General features: G+C 54.0%; 1 protein-coding gene across 7 annotated transcripts; it reads left to right on the top strand.

The window, feature by feature from the left end:
* The first annotated feature begins 858 nt into the window (after window positions 1-858).
* Window positions 859-24,529, top strand: KASH5 (KASH domain containing 5). Of its 7 annotated transcripts, none has more exons than XM_077845479.1 (21): window positions 859-1,123; window positions 2,965-3,102; window positions 6,966-7,070; window positions 7,578-7,764; window positions 8,255-8,319; window positions 9,562-9,628; window positions 9,779-10,030; window positions 10,352-10,469; window positions 10,802-10,852; window positions 15,647-15,724; window positions 15,982-16,038; window positions 16,347-16,406; window positions 17,011-17,075; window positions 17,238-17,325; window positions 17,628-17,771; window positions 19,702-19,760; window positions 21,611-21,656; window positions 22,886-22,936; window positions 23,146-23,210; window positions 23,298-23,426; window positions 23,532-24,529. In XM_077845479.1, exons 2-21 carry the CDS (start codon window positions 3,060-3,062, stop codon window positions 23,671-23,673), a joined length of 1,872 nt encoding a protein of 623 aa, XP_077701605.1. In that variant the 5' UTR covers window positions 859-1,123; window positions 2,965-3,059; the 3' UTR covers window positions 23,674-24,529. The 7 variants fall into 7 exon arrangements, with proteins under 7 accessions (XP_077701605.1, XP_077701596.1, XP_077701614.1 ...); XM_077845470.1 differs by having other exon boundaries at window positions 23,295-23,426; XM_077845488.1 differs by having other exon boundaries at window positions 860-1,123; window positions 17,649-17,771; window positions 23,295-23,426.
* Window positions 24,530-25,717: the final 1,188 nt, after the last annotated feature.

Raw genomic sequence — 25,717 nt, 5'->3', positions numbered from 1 at the left:
TCCAGTGGGGTGACAGTACACAGATATACATGTCACGTTGTGAGACATGCCATGAGGACCACTAAGAAATTGTAAGTGTTTAGTGAGAAGGGGGCCCAATGCAGCAGTGTGACCGGGGAAGGTCTGAGGACGTGACAGCTGAATGAATGATGGTGGGATGCAACCTTTTCTGTGTCTCTGCTAGCAGAAAGGCAGATGGATGGCTGGCACATCTTATGTCCCAAATCCCCCTTCTTGGGAGTCAATTTTGGGTGTAATTCTCTCTTGTCTGATGGGAAAAACAGGGTATTTTCCTCCCCCACTCTCTCCTATAAAGGATGAATGAAACGGTTTGAGAAAGACTCCTTCAGGGATTTATTAATATATGGTGACTGGAGCCCCAGAGGGCGCGGGAGTGCTAGAGCAAGACAGGGCAGGACATCATTGTGATGGTGATGGGCAGCCTGGCACAGAACAGACGGCAAAGGGGCATGACTTAGTAGCTGATAAAAAGTAGGGGATGGACAAGAGGTGCCTCAATCCAACTCTCCCTTACTTGGGCCCATTACACTCAAGCTTGAGAGGAGAAGATCCCAGCGCAGAGGACGCAGGGACACCTCCGGTGCCCTACCCGCGGTAGCCCCCGCAGCCTTGACCCGCTCGGCCAATACGCATGCGCCCGCTCCACCAGGCCGGGTGCGCGCCCCGGTAGCCCTACGCATGCGCGGCCTCGCGGTTGCAGGTAACAGACAGGAGCGAGCGCGGTGCGCGCCTGCGTCGCGAGGAGGAGCCCAGGTGGGGCGGGGTTTAGACACCACGCGCGCTCTCGGTCCCGCCCCGCCCCCTGTCTTTTCCTGGTGGCAGGGCGCACGCGCACCTCCGTGCTACCCAATTGCCGTTGGTCAGTCGTGGTCTCCCGCTGTGTCCGGCCGTACGTGGGCCCAGGTGCACCCCGGCGGCGGCGAGGTTCCCGAGAGAAGCCCTGTTGGAGCTCCTGAATCGTGGGGGAGCATCCCCGATATCAAGGCCTTCCAAAAGGTTTTCCTGAAATCCTGACCAAACACCCTCAGAAATACTGAAAAGTACTCTCCAGGAAATCCGATAGACGACGCCTGAAATCTCCTCAGAATCTTCTCGAAATTCGGTCAGACTTCTCCCTCAGAGCCTGCCGAGCTACCCCCCCCCCATACTACTATTCCTTTCCCAAATACTATCAGGGACACCCCCGCCCCGCCCGAAGTCCTGTCAGAGATCCCCAGAAGTCTCGTCAAACCCGCCAAAATTCTTGTCAGAGTACCTTCCCAGATCCTGTCAGAGACCTCTGGAATCCAGTCAGACACCCCCAGAAATCCAGAGACGCCCCCAGAAACCTGCTCAAAGACCCCTTTAAGACCCAGACCCCCTTAAATCCTGCCTGTGTCCTCCTCCTGCTCTAGCCTGCCTGTCAAAGACCCTCCCTCACTCTCCCTCCTCCCCTCAAGTCCCTATCCGGGGCTACCAGTGCCAGACCTTTCACTACTCAGGCCCCATAGCCATCACCCCCACCTCCACCCCGACACCCCTCCAGCGTTGTCCAAACCTGGAGGTCTCCCTTCAAAGACCGCTTTTTCTAGGACATTCTAAAAGTTTCCAGGAAGTGTGCACTCCATGGCTGTGGAGCCGGCTGAGGCCAGGGAGAGCAGGGTGTACGGAGCACTTGGAGAGGAAAGGGGTGACGAGCGGGTGGGGTGAGGACAGACAGGCCCTAGGTGACCTGATGTTGACCATCTGCCCTAGTGTGCCCAGTTCAGCCCCGATGGGCAGTGTTGTCCGGTGTAATTATTAATAGCACCCTTCTTGCTCTTGAAAGTGTCCTGGCATTGGGACAGTAAGTCATATAGTCAAGCTGGTTATAATGGAGGCAGGACAAGTCATTGTCAGGGCACAGAGGAGGGAGTCCCTAACTGGTCTGGGGAGTCAGGGAAGGCTCCCCAGGGAGGCTGTAAGCCAGAGCAGGGGCCACAAGTGCCATAGTTGTGATGAGGGTGAGGGCCCTGGAGGTCAGCCAGAGGAGAGAAAAATGACAAAAAGAGACAAAGAATTGCAGAGAGCACTCTGTCCCACACGAGCCAGAAGGGCTAGGACTTAGTCCTGAGGGCACTAGGGATCCATGGCAGGGATCGGAGTAGGAAAAAGATGGGGTCACATTCACATGGGAGCCAAACAGTTCCTAAAACAGGCTGATATAGCAGAATGTCAGTCACCCAGGGCAGTGTGAGAATCCAGACACAGCAGCTCATTCGGAAACATTTTCCCAGAGTAGGGGGATGTGAGCCAAGACAGGAAGGGCTGGAAAGGAGATTGTCCCAGGCAGAAACCAGGGGCGGGGGGCGGGGGGGGTTGGAAACAGCCATGCCGGTGTGGGGGAGAGCATGTAGTTCAGAGCTGCTGGAACTGCAAGTGTGATTTGGGTTTGCGGAGGTGGGCAGGGCCAGGCCATGCAAGGGCCTTCGATGCTGGGTCCAGGGTCTAGGTTCTGTCCCTGGGGTACTGGGGAGCCATGGGAGCAGGAGAGGGGCAGGTCAGCTCTGGGGCCCTGTGGGGATGCATAGGAGGGGAAAGTCTGGAGACCGGGAGGCTTGGGAGGATGGGATGAGGGTCCAGGAGGAAAGGATGGGGCCTGGCCCAGAGATGTAGGGAAGGAGAGGAGTGGACAGGATAAAGTCGTAGGGCAAGGAGAAACCAGGTTAGGGACTTGACAGGAAGAGTGGAAGGGAAGCAAGGAGGGAGTGACCCCCACCCCCAGCCGCTCTTTGATCTCTGCTGCCCACTCCTCGCCCCCCCCCTTCCCCAGCCCACACCTCCAATCCATAAAACAGGTCTGAGCGGGAGCTGCTCTGGTGGAAGCAGGGGTGGGCAAACAGGTTCTGGGAACCCAGAGCGGCCTGGGGCACAGGTGGGGCGGGGTGGCTGGTCTGAGGAGGCTATGCCCATTTGTCCTTCCAGGAGATCTCAGAGCCTTCGAGCCTTTGTCAGCCCCTCCCAGGGATGGAGGCAGACTTTTAGTTTCTCCACCACCTGCAGAGCGACCGGGGTGGCCCATGGACGTTCCAGAGGGCCAGGCAGGTGGCCCTGCTGCAAAAAGTAGGTGGCTATCCCCTTTTTATCCCCATGGGAGGATGAGGAGGGAAGCAGTTGGGGAGTGGGTGCCACGTTGTGCCTCAGGGACTTGAGAGAGGTGGCTTGGGGTGTCTGAGCCTCCACCTTGGTGCAGGGTTGGAGTGGGAGAGTTAGCTGTCATTGAAGGGCCCGCTGTGTGCCCACCTGTGTGGACACCACATCTTGTCTGCTCTGCGGAAGCTGGAGCAGAAACCTTTGCACTCGCTATATGTACCCTCTGCGAAGGGCACCCTTCCCTAAGGCTTTCCCCTCACTTCATTCAGATCTCTCCTTCCTTTGAAAAGCTTTCTTTCACATTCACTCCCCTCTCCTGCTTCTCCTCAGAGCACGGACAGACATCTGTTCGTCTGTTTTTTTCTCTCTCTCCCACTAGAACATACTTTCCGTGAGGTGAGAGTCTGTTGTATTCACTCTGGTTCCTGGTCCATAGAGCAGTGCTGCCCAACTTGTGAGCCATAATTGTGATTTTAAATTGTTAGTAGCCACATTTCTAAATTTTTAAAAAAGATTTATAGCCTTATTTGAAAGAGAAAGTGGAGGGGAGGGGCAGAGGGAGAGGAAGAATCTCAAGCGGATTCCCTGCTGAGCATGGAGCACAATGTGGGTCTCTATTCCATGACTCTGAGATCATGACCCGAGCTGAAATCCAAGAGCTGGTCACCCCACTGACTGAGCCACCCAGGAGCCCCTAGTAGCCACATTTTAAAAAAATATTTATTTATTTGACAGAGAGAGAGAGAGAGTGCGCAGTAGGCAGAGCAGCAGGCAAAGGGAAAGGGAGACGGAGAAGCAGGCTCTCTGTTGAGTGGGGAGCCAGATGTGGGGCTCGATCCCAGGACCCTGAGATCATGACCTGAGCCAAAGGCAGACGCCTAACTGACTGAGCCACCCAGAAGCCCCTTGTAGCCACATTTAAAAGAAAAAGAAACAGGCAAAATGAACAAGAATAATTTTATTCAACCTAATATATCCAAAGTGGTATCCTTTCAGCATGTAATTAATATAAAAATGTATTGGAGATATTCCTTTGTTTTTTCATACCAGGGCTTCAAGATATGGTGTGTAGTTTATACTAACAGGGTGACTTAAGTCTCACCACAGTTCAAGCACTCAAGAACAGTGTGTGGCACGTGCCTGCCCTGTTTGGTTAGTGCTGCCCTAGAACCATGTATGACTCCAAGGAGCTCAGTTATGGTCCTTGATTGTTTGGATGGATGTACACCCAAATGGTGTGAAAGCCAGCTTCAGAAGTAAGAGGAAGGGAGACACTGGGTGGTCCTCTCTAAAATTCACCTGCTAAGTGGGAGAGCTTATTGTGATGGGGGAAGAGGCTCCCACCCTAGGGGAGAGACAAGACTGCTTTCTTTGAGGCTCCCAGGGTCCAGCAGCAGGGCTTGCATCTTTTCTCCAGGCTACGGGCCTGGACTCTGGCCTCAGGAGGCTTTCCAGAGGGGAAGGTAGGAGGGAGACACCTGGGTGCAGGGACCAAGGGCAGGTGGACCAAGAGACTTGCCACAGCAGCTTCATGGACACCAGCAGAGGGCGTGCAGCCACCAAGGATCCCGTGGGCCAGGGCCAAGCCAACTGGGGAGGCTTCTGAAGGAAAGGGAAGGACACACCCGGGAGAAATGGAGACAGACCCAGGGAGGGAGGGGGCAGAGATGCTGAGACTGTCAGGCAAGGAGAGAGAAGGCTCGGGGAACAGAGAGTCACCGAGATAATGGGAAAAGAAGCCCAGAGACAGAGAAAACAGAGAGGCAGGGCACCGGAAAGAGAGAGATGGGGAGGAAGATGGAGAGAAGGAGCCAGAGAGAAAACTAGAGAAAGGCAGAGACAGAGAGAGATAGAGACACTGAGGACGGAAACAAAGAAAAGAGAACAGGAGAAGCAGTGACATGTTCCTGGGGGACCCCAGGGAGGGACTGAAGACCCGTATGGATCCCCTGAGCCAGACAGTCCCCGGTTGACTCTGGCTCCACTCTCCCTAGCTGGGCAGCCCCAGGGAGTGACCTCTCAGGCTGTGATTCTCACTGGGCCTCAGGGTGCTCCTTGGTTACCTGGGGAGCACAATGAGAGGAGCAACAGGAGAGTTCAGGTAAAGCTCCAGCAGGGGCCCTGGTGTCCCCCAACTGTGGGTTCCTTCCCCCTTTTCCTAAGAGCATGGGTTCAAACCTGAAGGGGCTGAATTTTAGCTCTCTACAAAGAATCCCCTGAGACTAAAAAGAATTAGAGCAATCATGGACGCCTGGTTGGCTCAGTCGGTAGAGCATGCGACTCTTGATTTCAGGGCTGTGAGTTCAAGTTTCACATTGGGGGGCAGGGAGCATACTTAAAAAAAAAAAAAAAAAGAAGAAGAAGAAGCATTTGTATGTTGAACAGGTGACCTGGGGCAAATTCCTAACTTCTCTGTGCGAGTCTCCTCCTCTGTAAAATGGGGCTAATGATAGCAGCCACCAGGGTCCATACAAAACCCCCAGAAGAGGAAAGGCATCCACTAACTGCTAAATAAATGTTCAGTTCTGTTATTTGGCCTCTACCACATGCCAGACCTTCAGCCCAGGGCCTTTCTAGATTTTTTTTTTAAGAATTTTATTTATTTATTTGACAGGGAACGAGCACAAACGGAACATGGCAGGCAGAGGGAGAGGGAGAAGCAGATTCCCCTCTAAGCAGACAGCTTGATGAGGTCTGGATTCCAGGATCCGGGGAATCATGACCTGAGCTGAAGGCAGACACTTCACTGATGGAGCCGCCCAGGCTCCCCAGCCTTTCTAGATTTTACCTCACTTCCTCTCTGGGAGGGAGGAAACACCCCCATTTTCCAGAGGAAGAAACTGAGGCTCGGAGAGTCTATGCTCCTTACTAGGGTTGCCTCTTGGGTCTGTCAGACTGCTGCCCATGCGAGACCTGCTGCCATACCCGGTTGTTCAAGGGCAGGACAGGGAACCTTGAAAGTCACCTCTAGTTCCAAAGACGCACAGTCCAGTAACTCCTGGGGTGGAGGATCTCCTCCTGTATCTTGGAGCATTTATTGAGTGCTTACTATATGCCGGTACAATAGATACAGAGATGAACAAACAGACCTGGGGACATGCACATTGTGTATCTCTGTTGGGAGGGCTGTTCCCATACACAAACCTACTGCTCCCAGTCCTGGTAAGGGAGGGAGGGGGATCAATACCCACTCATTTTACTGGTGGGGAAACTGAGGCTCCAAAGGGAGAATTGACCTGCACACAGTTGCGTAGCTGGGCTCTGAGCTCCTAACCACTCCCTGACTGCCTACCCTGCCTAGATCATTCACCCCTCTCATCTCAGGCCCGGGCTGTGGGCACCAATGACGCCAGCCTCGCCTGGGGATTCAGGTAGGAGAGAGACCCGGCCCCCTAGACAGGAGATGCAGCCGGCAGAATTGATCCAGGCTGCCCACGCCTTATTGGATTGTTCCTGGCTCCTGGGCTCCCCTTCACCCTCAGCTCCTCCCGGAATCCTCTCTTTGCCCTCCTCCGCCCCTAGCCCCCTCTGAGCAGAGCCTGGGCGGCAGAAGAAGAGAGGAGGAAAGGGGAATCTCAGAGCTTTTGTCATCTGGGTTCCCAAGTGGCTTGGACACAAAGGATTAGACAGCAGGGGGCACCTCCTGGCCTGAAAGATGGGACCCGCATCCCCAGGGTGGGGAGCTAGGAGGCCACTCAAAGACCCTTACATTGCTGTCCCCACTAGCCCCAACTCCAGGTAGTTGGAGTTCCTTCCCTGCTGCAGGAGCACAGAACCTAAAGCCATTTCTCTCCTGCCTTCTCATGGGTGGGCAATTCCTCTTGTTTCCCCAGTGTACCTCTGGGACCAGCTGGAGGAGGGGAGCCTGGGGACGCTGCTGAGCTTGGAGGAGCAAATACTCAACTCTATGTTCGAAGCTTGTGACACCCAAAGGACAGGTTGGGAGGCTGCAAGGGGGGGCCAGGCAGCCCTGGGCCTGTAGACACACAGAATAATAAGGGATTGGGGGCAGCTGGAAACTGGGGAGCCTTAGAGAGAGGGATGGGCTAGGACCCTTTCTTGGGGAGCCTGCAGGATGAGCTGGGTGATTGTGCGAAGCTTTGGGAAGGAAGTAGGGGAAAGGGATGGAGGCCATTCAGGGCAAGGACATTAATGGAATAGGGCCTGGGGAGAGGGAGAGAGGGCAGCCCCCTTAAGCCTGATAGGGCACAGCAGGTCCTCTCTGGTCTACCTTGTGAGTGAGGATGGCTGGGCTCCCATTTCCAGGTGAAAAGGTTGACTCAGAGGAGAGGAAAGACTTGCCCAAAATGTCTCTGTTAAGCCATGGTGCTGGGGGGATTGTGGGGGGGGGCTCCAGCCCAGCCACTGGTGTCCTACTTTCAAGCTATCACCTGTCCCTACCCCCCACCTGCCCCAGAATCCCTCACATCATGGTCTGTCCCCAGGCATTGTGGCTGTGACCCATGTGCTAGCCTACCTGGAGGCTGTGACAGGCCGTGGCCCCCAGGATACACGCCTCCGAACACTGGCCTGCAACCTGGACCCCAATGGGGAGGGTCCTCAGGCCACTGTGGACTTGGACACCTTCCTTGCCGTCATGCGAGACTGGATCGCTGCCTGTCAGTTGGATGGGTAGGTCTCTGCACCTCTAGCCCTCCCCACCCCCGGAAGTCCTTCCTAAGATCTAACCTCATACCTGCTTACTGCAGCCAGCACCCTTTGGGCAAAGGGGCCTACTGTAGTTTGAAGGAGACTGAGAAGGAGAGAAAAGTGAAGAGATGGGGTTGGGAGGATGGGGTGGAGGGTCTGAAGACAAAGTTCCTGCGATGGGGGGAGGCAGAAATAAAAGGGACTGGAAGGGGGAGGAATGAGGGTGCTGGGGGGCCAGCAGAGGCCTCTCCCCACCCCTTCTCCAAACCCAGCCCTTGCCCTCTTCTGTTCTTCCATCTGGCCCTGGGTTCCTGCCATCTGGCCTTACCTTCCTCCCCATGGTGGGGCTCTCAATGCTCTTGCTCTCACCTGACTCGGCCCCTCCTGCCACCAGCAACCCTCCCTGCGAAGCGAGGCCAAGCAGGATTGGGGGTGGCTGCAGGGGGCTCTAAGCCTCATCCCTTTGATACAGGGGATTAGAGCTGGAAGAGGAGACAGCCTTTGAGGGGGCCCTGACCTCCCAGCAACCGCCATCTGGTGAGACTACCATATATAGAATAAAGCAGGCAGGCCCAGGGTCAGACAGTGGGGGGACTTCCCACCAGGGGACAGAGCCAGGGGCATGGGGTGGGACCCCTGGAACATTTGCTCTAGTCTGGAGCTGTGAGTTTGGCCTTCCAGGCATCTCTATGGCTGCCTCCCCCACCGTCCCTGAGCTTTGGGTTTTTTTTTTCTTCAGGGCTGGTTCCAAGTCCTCCTCCTAACTGCACCCCTGTCATAGAGGCCAGGGAGCCCCGGCCCACCTGTCCTTGTCAGCATAATGGGCTCCTGTCTACTCTCTAGTCTTTTTTTTTTTTTTTTTTTTTTTTTTTTTACTCTCTAGTCTTTGATCCCTCAGGCCTACCTGCCCTCCAGGGTCTTCCGCTTGGGCGATTCTCCCTAAAACTTCCCACAGCTGGGGAAGCCCCACCTAGGGAAGCCCTGGGATGCCCCAGGCTAAGGTCCCTGGCTGTCCAGGCTCACTCACAGGACTGCCTGTCTTTCCTGGAGAAATCTGACCATCTGATTGAGTCACTTGCCCTGCTATTTGGTTAGTTGAGCTGTTCCCAATTTTATCCCTAGGGCCTCACATGTAGCAGGTGCTCCATAGAAAAAGCTCTCCCCTTATACCTTACAAAAACAAAACAAAAGCAAATCTACATGTACAGTTTTCTTGACATTCCCTTGAACCTCTTCCTTTTGGGCTTGGGGGGCCATGGGAGGGGCAGGTAAACTCCGGTTGAGATAACACCCCTCCCAAGTAGGGGGAAGGTCAGGATGTGAAGGCTGGGGAGGAGGTTGTGGGTCCAGGAGGAGAAGGAGAAACCTGAGCCAAGAGAGTGGAGCAGAGTCAGGGAGGAGGGGTCAGGGCCTGGACTCCAATGGACTGTGGGGATGAGGAGGAGCGAGGGAGGGAGGACAGCCCAGTGGCTGGGTGGCTGGGTGGCTGGGTGGGAGGGAAACCAGGAAGAGGAACAGGTTTCAGGGCAGTTGAGGGGCTGCCACCGCCCATGTCAGGTGTGGTGAATCCAGGGCTATGAGAAAGATCCAGCTTGAGCTCAGGGTACCAATGAACAAGAGGCCTTTCAGATAGTGGATGTAACCATAGCCCCAGGGGCAGATGAGATGACCCAGGGCAAATGTAAGGGTGAGGCTAGTGGAGGCCAAGGCCGCAACCTGGGGGGGCCCCACCGCCTAAGGTCACCAGGAGCCTACCACCCTCTGTCTGTCTCCCTCCAGGATGCCCAGAAGCCGAGGAACCAGCCAACTTGGAGAGCTTCGGAGGCGAAGACCCCAGACCTGAGATGTACCAATGCCCCCCCACCTCCCTTCCCCACTGCCCACGCCCTCCAGCCTCCACCCTTAGAGCTTGGGGTCCTTGCGGAGTGGGTGAGGGATGGGATGGGCCATGCTCCCAGAGAGCGGGGCAGTCTCTCTATTGTTTCTCTTTCTCCAGAAGAGCCTCATCTCCCCACTGCAGCCACCCCCTACCCCGCCTGGGAAGGTGGAGGGTTGTGGCCTGTGACCAGCCCTTCCCTGACCTCAGGCCCGCCACAGCTGACCTGCTGAGCAGCCTGGAGGACCTGGAGCTCAGCAACCGCAGGCTGGCTGGGGAGAACGCCAAGCTCCAGCGCAGCGTGGAGACAGCTGAAGAGGGGGCCACACGCCTGGGTGAGGAGATCACAGCCCTGCGCAGGCAACTTCGCAGGTGGGCCAGGGGCCTGTGTCCCTCTTACCGCAGCCCTACTCAGCTCGCTTTCCATGTGTTCTCCCTGCACTTCCTGCCCTGTCTGTGACCCCACACTGTCCCTTTCTGCACTTCCTCTTTCTGTCCCACCCCCTTAGTCTTTTAGGTAGAAACTGGGTCTCTGTCCCCTGCACCAAATTCCTCCCCTCCTTTCCCTCTGGATCTCTGTACCCAACCCCTAGGTCTCTGTCTAGGATTTTCTCTGTTACTTCCCGCTTTCTTGAGTGGAGCTATCTATACGGTTTCCCTCTCATGTGGCCTACCTGCCCCACCCCCACTCAGTACCCAGCAGGCTCTGCAGTGTGCCAAGGCTGTGAATGAGGAGCTGGAGGACCTGAAGACTCTGGCCAAGAACCTGGAGGAACAGAATCGCAGGCTCCTGGCCCAGGCCCGGCAGACGGTGGGTTCTGGGCAAGGGGCACAAAGCTGTTCTCTTCCTTCCCCCTTTCTTGGAGTCTGAGCAACAGAGCCTGACCATGGAATAGAAGTTACCCTGGCTTCCTCTCTGACTCCAGATCCTGTTTGCCCAAGACTTAGGGTCCAGATCTATTTGCCACTCCTCTCATGACAGGGGGGACAGCAGGAGCCATCAGGGCTCCCAGACTCATCCTCCCAGCCTTGCTCCTCAATAACCCAGATCCAAGATGTATTCCCAGGTGTGGGAGAAGGCCAATATGGAGGCAAGGAGGCCCCAAAAGAAGCCTTTGTCCTCTCTCTGGGGTTGTTGTTCAGGAAAAAGAGCAGCAGCATCTGGTGGCCGAGATGGAGACTCTGCAGGAGGAGGTGAGCTGAGGCCTAGTGCCCATCCCCACCCATTCCCCAAGCCTCAGGACCTTCCCACTCTACCCCTGCTACCCTCAAACACCCCAGGGAGCCTACACCCAAACACCCTGATGGTCTGTAAAGGGAGATCCCAGAATCCCAATAACATACAAATGTCTCTGAGGGTCTTATCACTGCGTGTAAGTATGGCCCCGGTTCAAAAGAGTGAGGACCATGGGGCAGACTGCCTGAGTTCACGCTGGGGCTGCTTACATAAGCATGGGCCAGTACATCCACTCCCTGTACCTCAGTGTCCTCACCTATAGCAGTGGGCAAAATAACAGAACCTCCCCCATTGGGCTGCCTGAGATTTGAACAAGAGGAAGCATGAGGCAGGATGAATGGGAAGTGCTCACTGAAAGTTAACCAGTGTTGTTCATATATTAGCATTTTTTTAATGGTGGAAATTTACACAGGCCTTGAAATCAACCCTGAGTTCACATCCCATCTCTGCCACTTATAAGACAGCTTAATATCAGGCATGGGTCCTCCCTCCCTCTGGAGCCTTTGTTTTATCCTCTAAGAATGCTAGGAGGCTGTTTGGTGGGGTTGTTATAGAAATAAATGCCTGCGTTCAACCCCAGGGCCTAGCACGTGTTGTCTGAAATGGCTCAGTTCAGCCGCATGTCTGATTCAAGCCCCATCCCATCCAAGAAAGAAATATCATCTCAGTAAATCTGGGTCCACCTAGGCCTTTTTAAGTGGAACTGAAACTCCTCAATTGATGAAACTCATCACTGGCCCCCTGCAAGGTGGCATCTAAGTGTTCCAGGGATGGCAGTCCTCGCTCAATGTCTGTTCTCTCTGCTGGTCACAAGATTGATGTTGATCATCCCATCTGGTCTTCAGCCTTAGTCACCACCACACGTTGGCATCCACTGGGAGGCTGACATTGCCTCTGGTCTCTGGACATACAGTCCTCACTGCATCTGCTGGTGGTGGCCCTTGAATCCCCAACACACGAGGGCCCCTAAGGCTCTCCCTCAGCCACTTCCACACCTTCCAGGGCCACAGAGGAGGCTTGGCTGCTTTCCTGAGACTCTTTGTGGCCACAAGTGGCCTCTGCCTCCACTCCTCACACAGCCACCTCCAGTCTGTTACTCCCGGGCCTTCCTGTTTCTGAGGGCTGAGCTGAGAATTGCCACCCCCCCGCCTTGGATTCCCAGACATCCCAGGGGTTGCATGGTTCAACTACACCCTTCCTCTCTACCCCTAGCAGCTAACCTGGGGCTTGGGGCTGATTCAGGGCCTGCTTTCCCTCAACTGCTCTCTTCTTTGACCCTCCCACAGCCTTCACTGCACTAAGGATCTCTGCCCAGTCCAGGCAGTGATACTGATTCTGTCTGATGTCCCCAAATCTCTTTGTCCTACATCTGTATTATAGCTTTTATTTATTTATTTTTTTTTTTGTATTATAGCTTTTACATTTAAATCCCAAACTTTTCCACTGTTGTTCTCTGACTCTTATGTGAAAATTCTGACCTCTGGACGATAGGAATCTCACCATGGGATGGCTGTTATAGTGTGAGGCATGGAGTGCAGACAGGATGAGACTATATTCTTCAAGAACATCTCTTTTTAAGAACAAAGAGAAATTTTTCCCTAAAGCCCCAAGGCAGAACCTCCCCCCTTATATCTTATTGCCAAAGTGACATCATATGATTATAGCCAAACCGCTCTCTGGCATGGGTAATCCAACCTCGAATGGGCCAGAATCCTTTCAGCTCCAAGGAGAGGACCAAAGAATTGGTGGCTTCAATCCGAAGGACGCTCATTTCCTTAACAAGAGGCTTTAAAGGTCTCTGGGTTGATTTGGTGACTCAGGCTTGTTCCTCAGCCTGTGGCCTCGTGATCACAGATGGCTGCAGCACCTCCACCTTCGTGGTCTCATTCAAAGCAGGACAAAGAGGGGAAAGGGGGTCCAGTTAATGCTCCTCCCAACACCTCTTTTTTTTGTCAGAAGGAAAAGGTTTTCCAGGAACACCCCCACTATACCCATCACCCCAGTATACCTCTCTTCCATCGCACTGGCAGGAACTGGATGACAGGACACCCCAAGCTGCAAGGGAGGCTGGGAGAATACCTGACCTTCCTCAGCCTCTGGAATGGGAGATGAAAAAGGAAGAAGGGACATGAATGGCCACTGGGTTAGCTACCCAGCCAGTTCTCCTGAATCTGCTGCAAGTTCCCTCTTATTCACCCCCCAGGGTGGGGCTAGGACCTGCCTGCCCACGTGGAGGGTAGACCCCCAACAAAAGCAGAAGAAGGAATAAGCAGGGTGTATGGCAGCCAGCAGTCTCTGCCGCTTCCCAGCCCAGAAGGCCAGCTGCCAGGTCAAGTGCCTTGAGCAGCGCCTGGGACATCCTAGGCGCTCGATAAACCAGAGCTATTCTTGGTTGCCTCCTCCCCACAGCAGCCTACAGAGCATCTATAGATTGAGTTCTCAAGTTACAGTCAAATAATGCTGGAATAAGGGACACTCAGACACTCGGCTTTCCTATGGAGAATCTACAGAGTAGGGCTCGGATTACTGCAGAAGAAGGCAGGAGAGGCTGAGTAACCAGGTTCCCTGCAGGGTGGCCCAGGATCCAGCCTCCAAATCCCTGCCAGGTGGACAGATGTTGACACAGCATTCCTGGCCTGTCCTTCCTCTGCCCTTCACCTGGCAGCGCAGGCCCGCTGAGACCAAGAGGGAGGGATGGCTGATGGAGGACTTGGAGCCCAGCCAGTTGAGAAAAGGGAGGAACTGGCCTTGGTGTCCCCAGGGGGACTGGGAGGAGGGGTGTGGTGAGGAAAGTCCAGAGCCTCTCTGCCCGGAAATGCTTTTGCCCGTGGCTACTTCACATCAAATCAGGGCAAGTTGCTAAGTTTCTGGTCCCTAGAAACTCTAGTAGACTGGATTTGGGGCCATTTTATTGTTAGATCCCATTTCCCGGCCCCCTTCTTTTCTGGGATAATTCTCACCCTGGAGGACTCAAGGTGCCCCCGACCTGCCTCTTGAGGAAGTCCCTCATCCAGGCTTCCACAGGGCCCAGGCCCTAGGCCTCATCAGAGTCTACCTTCGGCATTGTTATATCTGCTTCTGTACCTGTCTCCACCTCTAGCAATGAGCTCCCTGAGGCCAGAAATGAAACTGGTTCCCTACTCTCACCCAGGGTGCGTCTGGCTCAGAGTCTGGTTGTTAGAAATGAAACCTTTAGAGTCAGATCTGGGTTTGAGTCCATTCACCATGTGACTTTGGCCAAGTTTCTCAGCCTCTCCAATCCTCAATTTCCTTTGTAAAATTAAGAGGTGGGGGAGGGGTGATGCCAATAAAAACATTAACAGTTGGGACAACCAGACATTACATTCTTCCCGAATGGTGCAATATGACGTGTACAGCACCCGTGAACTCTTCCTGCCAAAAGATTGAACGGGAGCCTGGTCAGGGCCCTGGAGCTACCCACTTCTGCAGAGGAAGTAAAGAGGTGGGAGGAATGTGGTGAGCATCCAGCACAGAGAATGAGAACTCAGGAAGCCAAATCCTAATGCACCAACTCCACAGGACAAATAACCTGATTTCCTAAACAAAAGAAGGGCCCCCAAAATGTCGGGGAGGTGAGCAACCACTGTCAGAGGAAAAGAACTGAGACATTTCAGCCAAAAACCACAGCAGACCTTGTTTGGATCCTCATGTAAAAGACTCAATGTGAAAAGATCTTGTGAGACAACCAAAATGAAAAAAAAAAAAAACCACAAATTCTATATGCGATAGTAAGGAATTATTACTTTTGTTAAGAGTGATAGTTGGTATTGTGAGTTTGGTAAAGTAAAAAATTCCTTAAGCAGGAAATTAAAATGCCGAGAGTCGTTCCAGATAGAAATAATAGAATACCTGGCATTTGCTTTAGAATCATCTGTGAAACGAAACAAGACAAAAAACCTTGGAGGAGGGCAGCCCAGGTGGCTCAGCAGTTTAGCGCTGCCTTTGGCCCAGGGTGTGATCCTGGAGACCCAGGATCGAGTCCCACGTCGGGCTCCCTGCATGGAGCCTGCTTCTCCCTCTGCCTGTGTCTTGTCTCTGCCTCTCTCTCTCTCTCTCTCTCTCTCTCTCTCTCTCCCCCTGTGTCTCTCATGAATAAATAAATATTTAAAAACAAACAAACAAAAAAAACAAAACAACAACAAAAAAAAAAAACCTTGGAGGATAGGGAAGAAACCAGGGAAATGTAAATAATTACTGAAGTTGGCTGATGAGTAGTGGGAGTCCATTATACTGGTATTTTTACTCATGTGTGTGTGAAAAACATGAAGTTTTGAAAATATCTTAAAAACATGTATTTTACATTTCCTGAACATCGTTCCATAAGTGCAGGGTGCTATTCTGAATGCTTTGTGCTTAGTAGCGTGTGTTTGCATGAATTACCACCTGTATGACTTGGGGGGTGGGGAAGCAGGCGGTGGGCTAGGGGTGGAGGTTGCTCAACCTGTCTTTACCTTCACAATACTGCAGAAGAAATGAGGTAACACTTGCAAGGTGTTCAGGACAGGCTAGCAGATACTGTTACCAGCCCTGTGAAGTACATTTGTGTACCCAATGATGCACAGAGAAATCAAACTGGGACCTCATAGGATGGGTGGAGGGGTTAAATGAACCCAAACCTATAAAGTGCCCGAGGCCTGTCATGGCATGTCAGCGGTTGAGAAAATGCCAGCTGTGGGTACTAATATTCCCATTGGCTGAAGTGGACTTGACCGGTCTTTTCCTTCTTCCAGAACGGGAAGCTGCTGGCTGAACGGGATGGAGTCAAAAGGAGGAGTGAGGAGCTGGCCACAGAGAAGGAGGCTTTGAAGGTGCCACCCCTCTCTGGTGGCCATTTTATCAGTTTCAGCCCCTCTGGCCTCGTGAAAGCCAGGGCCTTCAGCCAGCCATCAGGCTCCCAGGGCTCTGGGCAGCTCAGCTGCAATCCCTCTTGGGATAGCTCATGTCCAGAGACATCGTGGGAGGTTGAGAGGGGCTTGGGAGAGTTGGGTGGGCCGGGAAGGGCAGCAGCACTAGCTGAGGCCAGTCCCAGGAGGCTGGACAGATGGACAGGCTCCTTCCTTGGCAGTGGCAGCTCTGTGAGTGTGAACGCCTCATTTGCCAACGAGATGCTGTCCTCTCCGAGGTGAGAGGCCCCAGGGGGTGGTGAAGGACATTTACCTCCCATGTGCTCCCGGCTATCCCCTGCCCCTGCCCCAAGGTCTGGAAAGGGAAGTCCTGCCTGGGTCTCATCCCCTGGATAAGCAGCCTGGAGGGGTCAGAGGGTTCCCTGCACCCAGGGTGGCAAGTATGTCCCTGCAGGATTTAGAAACCTGGCGCTCTTCCCCCTGGCCCAAGCTCTTCCCTCAGACTCACCCTGCCAGTCTCCCCTAGCCCTGCCTCAGCATCTTTGCGGGGCTGGGCCCAGTCTCAGGGGGCTTTGGGCTTCTCCAGCGCACTCACCACGCTGAGGGTCTGGCCAAGACGTTGGAGGAGTACAGAACAACCACCCAGGTACCCGACTGCCTTCCTGCCCACCCGTGGCCCCCTGCCTGGCCCCAATCTTCTGCCATCTCTGTGATTTTCTGCCTCCTCTTGCCCCTGTCTCTCTTTTTCTGGAGTTGTGTGTGTCTCTCTCTCTACCTTTTCACTTGCCCTTTGTTTCCTTCCTCTCTCTCCCACCCTGCGTAACTCCATCTCGGGTCCAGTTTCATTCTCTGGGAGGGTCTTGTCACCACTGCATCTCCTCTGCTTATCTTTCTGTGTGCCTGCCTTTCTTTGATCTAATCTGTCTTTAGGGATAACTCTCCCCTCTGTGGGTTCTGAGGGTTCTGAGTCTCTTACTCCTCATGAGTCTTTTACCTCTCCGTGAATCTGTGGCCATGTATCCTGTTTTTAATCTTCCTGGCTGGTGGGCTACCCTCTGGGTTCCTGCTGCTCTCTAGCTCTCTTTGGCTTCCTGAGTTTCTGTCACTGCTCTCTTCCCCTTGTCCCTGGGCAAGACGCTTCTGGAGGAGCCCAGGGAAATCAGGGGAGTGGAACTGACTGTCAGAGGAGCCCAAGGCTGGGAGATGGAGAAGAACAGAGGGGCAGGGGTCCCCCACTCCCTCCTTTGCAGGAACTGAGGCTGGAAATCTCACACCTGGAAGAGAAGCTGAGTCAGACCCAGGAGGGGCCAGACGAGTGAGTGGAACATAAGGGGTAGAGGAGGTAGGAGGGGAGCCCCAAGGCCGGGAACCCTGACCTCCAGCCCCAATGTGGGCAAAGTAGCCACCCCAGAGGGGGTGTACTGATGGGTAGTGGGCAGGCACAAAGAGAGCCTTCCCCTCTTGACCATGTGCCCAGGCTATCAGAAGGGGCCCAAGTGAGAAGAGTGGGCTGGACCAGGCTGCTGCCCCCATCGCTGGGTGTAGAGATTGAGGCCATTCAGCAGGTGGGCCTGGCTCCTGGGGAGCACCCCAACCCATTGCCAGCCCCGGCTCTAACCCAGCCCTGATTCTCACCGTACCCCATCCTCCCCCAACGAGGACCATCTCAATCCTTCACCTACATCATCCCCACCCCCATCCTTGGTCCTGCTGCCAAACCCTTCCCAGGCCCTGCCTCTACCCGCTTCCCAGCCCAGCCTCACACCAGCCCCTTGTCTCCTCCCACCCCATGCCTCAATGCTTCAGCCCATCTCCATCCCCATCTCTCACCCGACTTTTGCCTTCACCTGGCCCTCCCTGGCCTTAGAAAGGACTTCTCCTCTCCCAGAAACAAGAAGTGGCAGCCGCTGCTCTCTCAAGCCCTCTGTGTGGAGTGTGGCAGTGGGAGGAGGTTGCCATTGAGACGGATGAGGAAGCTGAGTTTCCCTCTAAAGCCCCAACTGGGGCACAGGTGAGCATGGGAAGGGCTCAGAGACCACTGGAGTCCAGGAGCTGGGAAGGGGGCCTTGGACTCCATGTGCTAGGAGCTCGTTGCCCATCCCATGGGCTCATCTTCTGGACACAGAGCCCAGGCCAGCCAGGAGACCATCCTTGCCCTCTAGGGACTGGCCCATGAGGGTAGGAGACAGGAGCAAACAAAGCAAACCCAGACTGCATGGTGGTAATTTTGTAGTTGAGAAAATGGTATCAGGAAGCACTGCATTTACAATGGTTCTGCAGCGGGAAGGTAAAAAGTGCATCCTTCTGACAAATGCCGTAAAAATACAGTAAGCTTTTACTTTTTGGATCTGAGGCACTTTTAAGAACAGCTTAGCCAGCCCACTGTGAAATCTGGAACTCAACCATAGTGGTTGTTTTAAGACTTCTGTAATTACCTGAGCAATATTTCAACATCCTTTGAAACAACTGAGACAATTCATCTTCATTGTCCACAAGAGAAAAGTGAGATTTTAATCTATCAGCACCAAAAGTCTCTGTCTCCCTTTTTTTTTTTTAAAGAAAATATTGCTAACAGCTCTGTAACTGCATTGTCTTGAAAATAACAATGCTTCAGAATTATACTATTTCCTGTTCTTAAAGGAGAAACTCATTCCTTTGCTACTTTCTCCCTGGGTTGAGAGAAGCTTCTGTGCTTCCCTTCAACACTAGTGCTGTCTGATTTTTTTTAAGTTATTTATTTATTTGAGAGAGAGAAAGGGAGGGAGTGTGAGTGTGCGGAGGGGCAGAGCAAGAGGGAGAGAGAGAGTCTCAAGCAGACTCCACACTGAGAACGGAACCAACAGGGGGCTTTATCCCAGGACTCTGAGATCATGACCTGAGCCAAAACAAAGAGTGGGATGCTTCGCTGATTGAGCCACCCAGGTGCCCCTGATTTGTCATTTACCTCCCCTGATATCTCTGCGAGGTAGGCATCCTCATCCCTCATCCTGTTACCTATGGGAAGCTGAGGCTCAGAGAGGTCACCTGTCCCCAGCCACACAGCCTGTGGGTGGCAGTCACATTCCTCAGAGGAGGTATAAATCAGAGTGAATTCTGCTGTGAGCTCTCAGACGTGCCATCTAGGGGACTGCTGACCTAGGCCTCTGGGGGTCACCAGCTCTCAGTCCTGGAGCTACTTTGTGGAGCCACTCAGGGCCCAGTGGGGACATGATGCAAAGGGGCCATCCCCATGCAGGGCCATGCATGTGCAGAGGTGGGGGCAGGCCCGGAGGGAGCCCAGCAAAAAGGGGACCTGTGTTGTGTGGGAAACTGGAGAGGGGGTCACAGGAAAACTGTGAGTTTATTTTGGAGAAGAGGGAGAAGTTAAGTGGTGTGAGGAAAGAGAGGCCTTGCTGGCAGCAGAAAGTACAGGCACAAGGATGTGGGGTGTGAAAGCACAGAACATGCTTGGGAAATGGAGTGGTGAATGGCTAGGGAGCGATGAGACCGGATTGTGACAGGAATTCCTTATCAAGCCGCCCAGGGCAGGCGGCTGGGGGTATGGTCAGCTTTGAATGTAGAAAGATCCCCAGGGGGACCGGCTAGAGGCAGGGAGGCCAGGGAGAAGCTGGGGCAAGAGTCCAGAAGATGAAACTTGAGCCAGGCCAGGGCCTTGGGATGGAGTGAGAGGAATATGCAAAGGGAAGTGGACAGGGGAGATGGGGCTCTGGACAAGCAGGCTGGAGGCGCAGGGTGCCCCCAGAGACGCCGATCTTATCTTGCAGCCCAGTAAGATGGGACCCTGAGGGACATCCAGTGGCTGCACAAGCCTCGTTCTTGGTTCTGCTCCTGGGGCGAGGGAGAACCAGCCCCAGGGAGGGAGTCCAACAGGTTCTAGAAGTAGGTGGTGAATTCTTGCAGGTGTCACAGCCCCGGAGACCTAACCTTTCCTTTTCCCACAGAGAAACTTCCAAGGAGAGCCAGCACACCCTCATGGAGGAAGACAGGAGCAATCAATGTGGTAAGAAGTTTGTCCCTTCCAAAGCCGTCCCCCTGCCTTGGGGTGACACTACATTCTTTGACAAATTCAAATAGCCTACAAGGGTTGAAAGAGCCCCAGGGGAGTGGCAGGTCATTTACTCCTTCATTCATTCATTCCCTCACACTGAAGTGACCCTCATCCTGTGAACCTGGATGAGCCACCCCCAGCCCTGCCCTCAGTGTCTCCTAGCCTAGAGGGAGACAGACTCTGACCCAGCCGGTTCTGGGAGGACATCTGGCATTTCAGGCCACCTGCAGAGCAGGGGGGCTTCCCGGGGAGATGATGCTTGAATGGGGTCCCGTAGGAGCAGTACTCAGATAGGAAACTCCTAGACAAGAGGACAGTTGGCTAGCTAATGGGACAGCTCAATCACTTTGTCACTGTCACTGAACACACCTCTCCCAAGGCCAGGGACCCCTGGGATGGATGACTGAAACCCAGACTGACCCATGGAGAACCCAGGGAGTCAGGAGACAGTGGAGGACTCTGGACTTGGACACCCTGGGTTCAAAGCAAGCCCCAGCTTGCTTACTTCATGATGGGGGTGGTGTGAGCATTAGTGCCACGTAGCCCCAGCCCTGGGATTGTGATGAAGCAGGTGCAGGCCTCTAAGGGGACCTAAACCACTGGATGTCTGGGCCCACCCTCCCCTGGGGCCTGGCCTTGGGGCCTGTGGTTTCCTGTGGTGCCTCCCGCCTGCTGCTGTCCCCCCTTCAGGCTCTCGGCTGTGACAACTAATGAGGCTGCCTGCCACTGGCCTCTAATTGGACTTGTCTGAGAAAGCTGAGATTGGGCAGGAAGGGGGCTCCAGAGCTATGACCTCCCCCTACGTCACCAGGGAAGGGAAGGGAGGGGGGCTGAGTAGCAGTGAGGGTGGGGGCTGGATCCTGAGTTTCCCAGGATCAGGGCAGTGTGACACCGGGAAGCTGGAAGCCAGGGAGGCGAATCCTGTGCCCCCTAAAGGTGGCAGCTAGGGGTGAGAGCTGTGATCTGGAGAGGGGCCGAGAGAGGATTCCCCTGGAGCGCAAGTTGAAGTCCCAAGGGATGAGACAGCTGTGTGTCTGACTGGGCAGCAGAGGCTGGGGGCTTACCAACCTGGACACCATTCTGGGTGCTAGTGAAGACACAGCTGTGTTCTGAGGGTGTCAAGGTACTGGCAGCTGGAGGGCTGGATCCCTGAATCCCTTGCTGGATCCCCTACAAAGGTGGTAGCCAATGGTATGGACCTCTGGGTCTCTCAGGGGTACTCGATCTGGGCCGCTTGAGGTCTGAGTCCCCAGAGAGGTATTCCAGGGGCTCAGGCAGCTGCAACCCTCAGAGGGGCAGAAGTTGGCAGCTTGCACACCGAAGAGAAATGATTTGTGAGGAGAGATGTTCACAGTTGGCTTCTGGAATCTTGGTCCTAAAAGAAGACTCAATAAACCTGAGACTCACTGAAAAAGACACAAACCTCACCCCCACCCCCGCCCCGCAGGCATAAAGTGGGGGGTGGAGTCCACCCCTGCCCTAGAGTCCCGGAGAACTCTGAGTCTTGTTTGGGAGAGTAATTGAGCAGAAGCCTCAGCTCCTAGCTAGGGCATCAGCTGGAAAACAGCAGAAGAGAAAACCGGTTTGATCAAGAGACCCTCTTACCCTTTGGGGGGGTCACACACTCTTTTGCTGAAAATTCCCCTGTGAAATATGCACACTGACCTACACACAGCAGTTTCCTCATGGGAGGACACCTCCAGACCCCATCCATTTAAGAACCCCTGCTTTAAAGGTTCATACAGCTCCACGGTGGGCGAAGGGGAGCCAAGCCAAGCAGTATGACTCTGTTGTCCCCTCAGGTTGCCCAGAAGCGAGAATGAGGAGGAAGTAGAGCCCCAGACCACGGTAAGCAGTCCCCACCCACTCCAGGCCCTTGAGGAGGGTGATGCAGTGACAGCTCCTCCCAGCCCTCACCCACACTCCCACTTCTCTTGAGCAGACAGAAAAATCATTTGGCCAAGAGATAACAAGGCCCTTGCTATAGCTAATGAGAGCGGACAGCGTCGTGGGGGAAGGCCTGCAGGCCAGTGGGCGGCCAGAATGTTCCCAGGGGACCCCCCAAGCGCATACATGGGGCGGCAGCCGCTAAGCCACAGGCCTCACAGACGTGGCTACACCCCCGGAATGCGAAAATGCACACGCACATGCACCCACACACAGGAAGGGGCTGGGCCCTCCCCAGCCAACCCCAGAACTCCCTGGGGCACACACCTGTCATGGCTCTCCCTCCTGGCACCACACACACCAGCAGCTTTGCGCCTCCAAGCAGCAGGGTGAGGTGCAGGTACCAGTCTCATTCTCAGGCTGGGAAAGGGAGTGAAGCTCAGAGAGGAGAGACAGGGAGCCCATAAGTCCTCAGGATGGGAATGTGGGATCCCAGGTATTTGCCGGGCATCCAGGCCGCTTGGAGTCCAAAGCATCCAAGATGGTCTCTCTGAGCAGCCTGACCGCAAAGCCCACCTCCCACTCCCCTCTACGGATACTGGGCCCCACCTCAGTTTCCTCCAAGCTGACTTGACCATGATTTCTCCCTAGTATCAGAGTGGGGGCGGGGAGGGCTAAGGGCCATGTGAAAGCCCCCGTGCCCCCCCCCCCCACAGAGCAGGCACACAGTAGGTAGGTGGCAGTGGTGAAGGTAGGGGCTGTGATTCAGTAGGGTCCGGTGGTCCTGTGATTCCTTATTATTGCTTTTACTGCCATCATCAGCATCCATGGGACGAAGATGTGGGTGGGAAAGCCTGAGACCAACACAGGGGGTGCCCTTTCAGAGAGACATGGGGGATGAGGTGGCCCCTGGAGGGAATATTTGGGGCTTTCATCTTAAAGCACCTGCAGGTTCTGATGCAGGCAGAGAGCGTGCCCACACTGGACTAGGCCCAGTACAGGGTTAGACTCATGGAGAAGATGGGGTCTCTGCCCCCACGGAGCTTGGATACTTCCAGAATCAGATGCAAATGGAAATAGTAGTATTGAACAGCTCACATAATTATGGAGTGCCCACTGTGTGCCAGGCACAGGGCTCTGCTCTGAGAGCCCTCTGGCTTTTTGGCTTTTACCTGCATTCCCTTCTGCAGACTCCGCTTCAGCCCTGTGAGGAGGGTACTGTCATGGACCCTGTCCAGCAGGTAAGGCAAGTGGGCCATGGAGATGTGGGGTGACCTACGGGGCATACAGCTGGAAGCTGGCAGAACTGAGAACCCAACCCGGCAGGCTGTCTCACTGTGTTCCACCCCTTTCCATGTGGTCACTTCTGTCCTGGTTCAGTGGCCTGAACCAAGGGCCTCTCCCAATCCAAGACCTGAGAGTTCCAAGTTTGTCTCCTTTGTCCCTCCAGGACAGTCTGCCTATCCCTCTGGGGGACCCTCATCCTGGAGACATCCCAGGAAGCCCTCCTGAGAGGTAAACGGGACCTGTGGGGACTGGAAGGGACTTGGAGGCACAGGAAGGGTCCAGCATGACTGCTCTGCTCTCCTTTCTGTCCAGCAGCCCTGCTGAACCAGAGCTGCAGCAAGCCCTGGTGCCTGTGGTAAAAGAGCTGGTCCCAGTCAGGAGGCCAGTCTGGGGCCAGGTCCACGGCCAACTCTGCCTGCCCACCATGTACCACCAGCCTCTCAGGTGCACCCCAGAACGTCTCCAGAAGGAGAGTGGCAGTCACACGGTGGGGCTCTACACCACCAGCATCCCCTGCACCTTGCTAAACACTGGACTGCCTCCCACCAGGGTCCCTCGGCACCCGCTGATTCCGGTACCCGTCCTGGGCCTGCTGCTGCTGCTCCTGCTCTCCATCCTGCTGCTGGGCCAGTCCCCGCCCCCCACCTGGCCCCACCTCCAGCTCTGCTACCTCCAGCCTCCTCCAGTGTGAGGCGCTCAGAGCAAGGCCTAGGCAGAGAATCCTCGGGGGCTCTTCCTACTGTTATTACCATTGTTGTGCCACCATGACCTGGGAGGACCCAGGTCCCGGAACCCCAGATACAGTGCTCCAGGACACACACCCCTGTATTGGGTTTTTATGTGAAGTCTTTTGGTTTTTTTTAACATCAGTGACCACAATTCTTAACAATACCAAAACACACCCAATAATGGATTAAATGCTAGGGGCTTATTTTTGAAACCAGCCTGGAGAAGAACTGTGGGTCCATAGCTCTGGATCTCCACAGCCTGGGGGTCAAGGGAGCTGGGATTCTTTATCATCCTCCTGGCCCTTCCTCTTGATCAGGAGGTGGCAGACATAGCTTCATGTGTCACATCTGCAGGAAGAAGGGGACATGTCCCTTTGTTTATAAAGAAAACCAGTAGCCTTCCCAGAGCCAACCGTAGAGCCGTGTTTCTGTCTCATTGGCTGGAAGTGTTTATTGTGACCACTCTTAGCTGCAAGAGAGGCTGGGAGACAGAGCACCTCTTTCCTCTCCTGGCAGAAAGAGGGAGAGATACATGTGGGTCCTGCACACATCACAGATGTCCACTGCAGTGCAAACAGCTGGCAGGAGATGGACCAGTGTGCCATTTGTTCACTCATCACTAACTGCTCATCCATGTGCCACAATTAGACCTTAGAAGATAAAGCTGTAGGGGCATCTGACCTCTGCTCAGGTCATGATCTCGAGGTCCTCGGATGGAACCTCACCTCAGTCTCCCCACTCAGCAGGAAGTCTGTTTGTCCCTCTGCCCCTCCCCCCATGTTTGTGTGCTCTTTCAAAATATTTTAAAAATTCATTAAATTATTTTTTTTAAGGAAAATAAAACCGTAGAAAAATAGGCCCCTCCAATGCCAGCCTGAGGAGCACTGGTTTTCTCCTCAGGATAATGGGAGCTTTGGGAGATTTTATTGCTTGTTTTTTTTTTTTGTTTTTTTGTTTTTTTGGTTGAGTTTTAATTGAGATGTAACAAATATAAATGGACATGCTCGCTTCATCAGCACATGTACTAAAATTAGAACCATACAGTTAAGTGGACACATCTTAGTATCAGGTGCATTAGTTTTTGCATAATGCAAATACCCACAAAACCAAAACTCAGGTCAAGATATAGAATAGTTGCAGCACCACAGAGGCTTCATTCGGAGAGTTTTGAGCAGGGGAGGGTCAGAGTCACCCTATTTAAAACCAGATAGTGATAGAGGTAGCTTCAGGCTCCAGGGGAGCCCAGAAAATGCATTAAACCCGTCCTAGGAGGATAGGAATTTTGTCCCAGTTAGGTGACATCTGCGTGCAGTCTTGAAAGATGAGTGACGTTTGTTACAGTGAGCAGGGACTGAGGAGGGTGTCATGGGCAAAGGTAATAGTGTGTGTGAAGACCAGGTGGTGGGAAAGAGCCTGTGTGTGCAGAGAGCCATAGAAAGCACCATGTTACTGAGATTTAAAAGGGGGGGAGTGTTTGGGGGCCAAGGAAAGATTTGAGGCTACAGACTGGTGAGAAGAGAGGCAGGCAAGAGCCCACAAAGCCTGAACTTTAATTCCAAGTGCCCAAGAAAGGGCTGTGAGCAGGGAAAGGGCAGTATCAGCTCTAAGGGGGCACCTGAGTGCTCAGTGGTTGAGCATCTAGATGCCTTCAGGTCAGGTCGTGATCCTAGTGTCCTGAGATCAAGCCCTGCATCAGGCTCCCCGCAGGGAGCCTGCTTCTCCCTCTGCCTATGTCTCTGCCTCTCTCTGTCTCTTGTGAATAAATAAAATCTTAAAAAGAAAATCAGCTCGGGATCCTGGGCTCCCTGTATGGAGCCTGCTTCTCCCTCTGCCTGTGTCTGTCTGTCTCTCTCTGTCTTTCATGAATAAATAAATAATCTTTAAAAGAAAAAAAAAAGGAAATCAACTCTAGATGGGGAATAGAGCTTCTGATCCTCCATGCAGGATGAATGTGAAGTGACGCAGGAGGTGGGGAGAAGGCTGGGGTCATGGTCCACATGGGAGAGG

This window comes from Canis aureus, chromosome 1 (genome assembly GCF_053574225.1).
Source record: "Canis aureus isolate CA01 chromosome 1, VMU_Caureus_v.1.0, whole genome shotgun sequence".
NCBI lineage: Eukaryota > Metazoa > Chordata > Mammalia > Carnivora > Canidae > Canis > Canis aureus.
Note: the sequence above shows the minus strand (reverse complement) of the source record. Positions and strands in the feature narration are given on the sequence as shown.

Bases quoted from the DNA above. Each gene is read 5' to 3' on its own strand.
- KASH5 (XM_077845470.1), top strand. From the start codon at position 3,060: ATGGACGTTCCAGAGGGCCAGGCAGGTGGCCCTGCTGCAAAAA. The intron at 3,103-6,965 runs GTAGGTGGCTAT...TTGTTTCCCCAG, and splicing joins AGGTGGCCCTGCTGCAAAAA to TGTACCTCTGGGACCAGCTG. The intron at 21,657-22,885 runs GTAAGCAGTCCC...TCCCTTCTGCAG, and splicing joins AAGTAGAGCCCCAGACCACG to ACTCCGCTTCAGCCCTGTGA.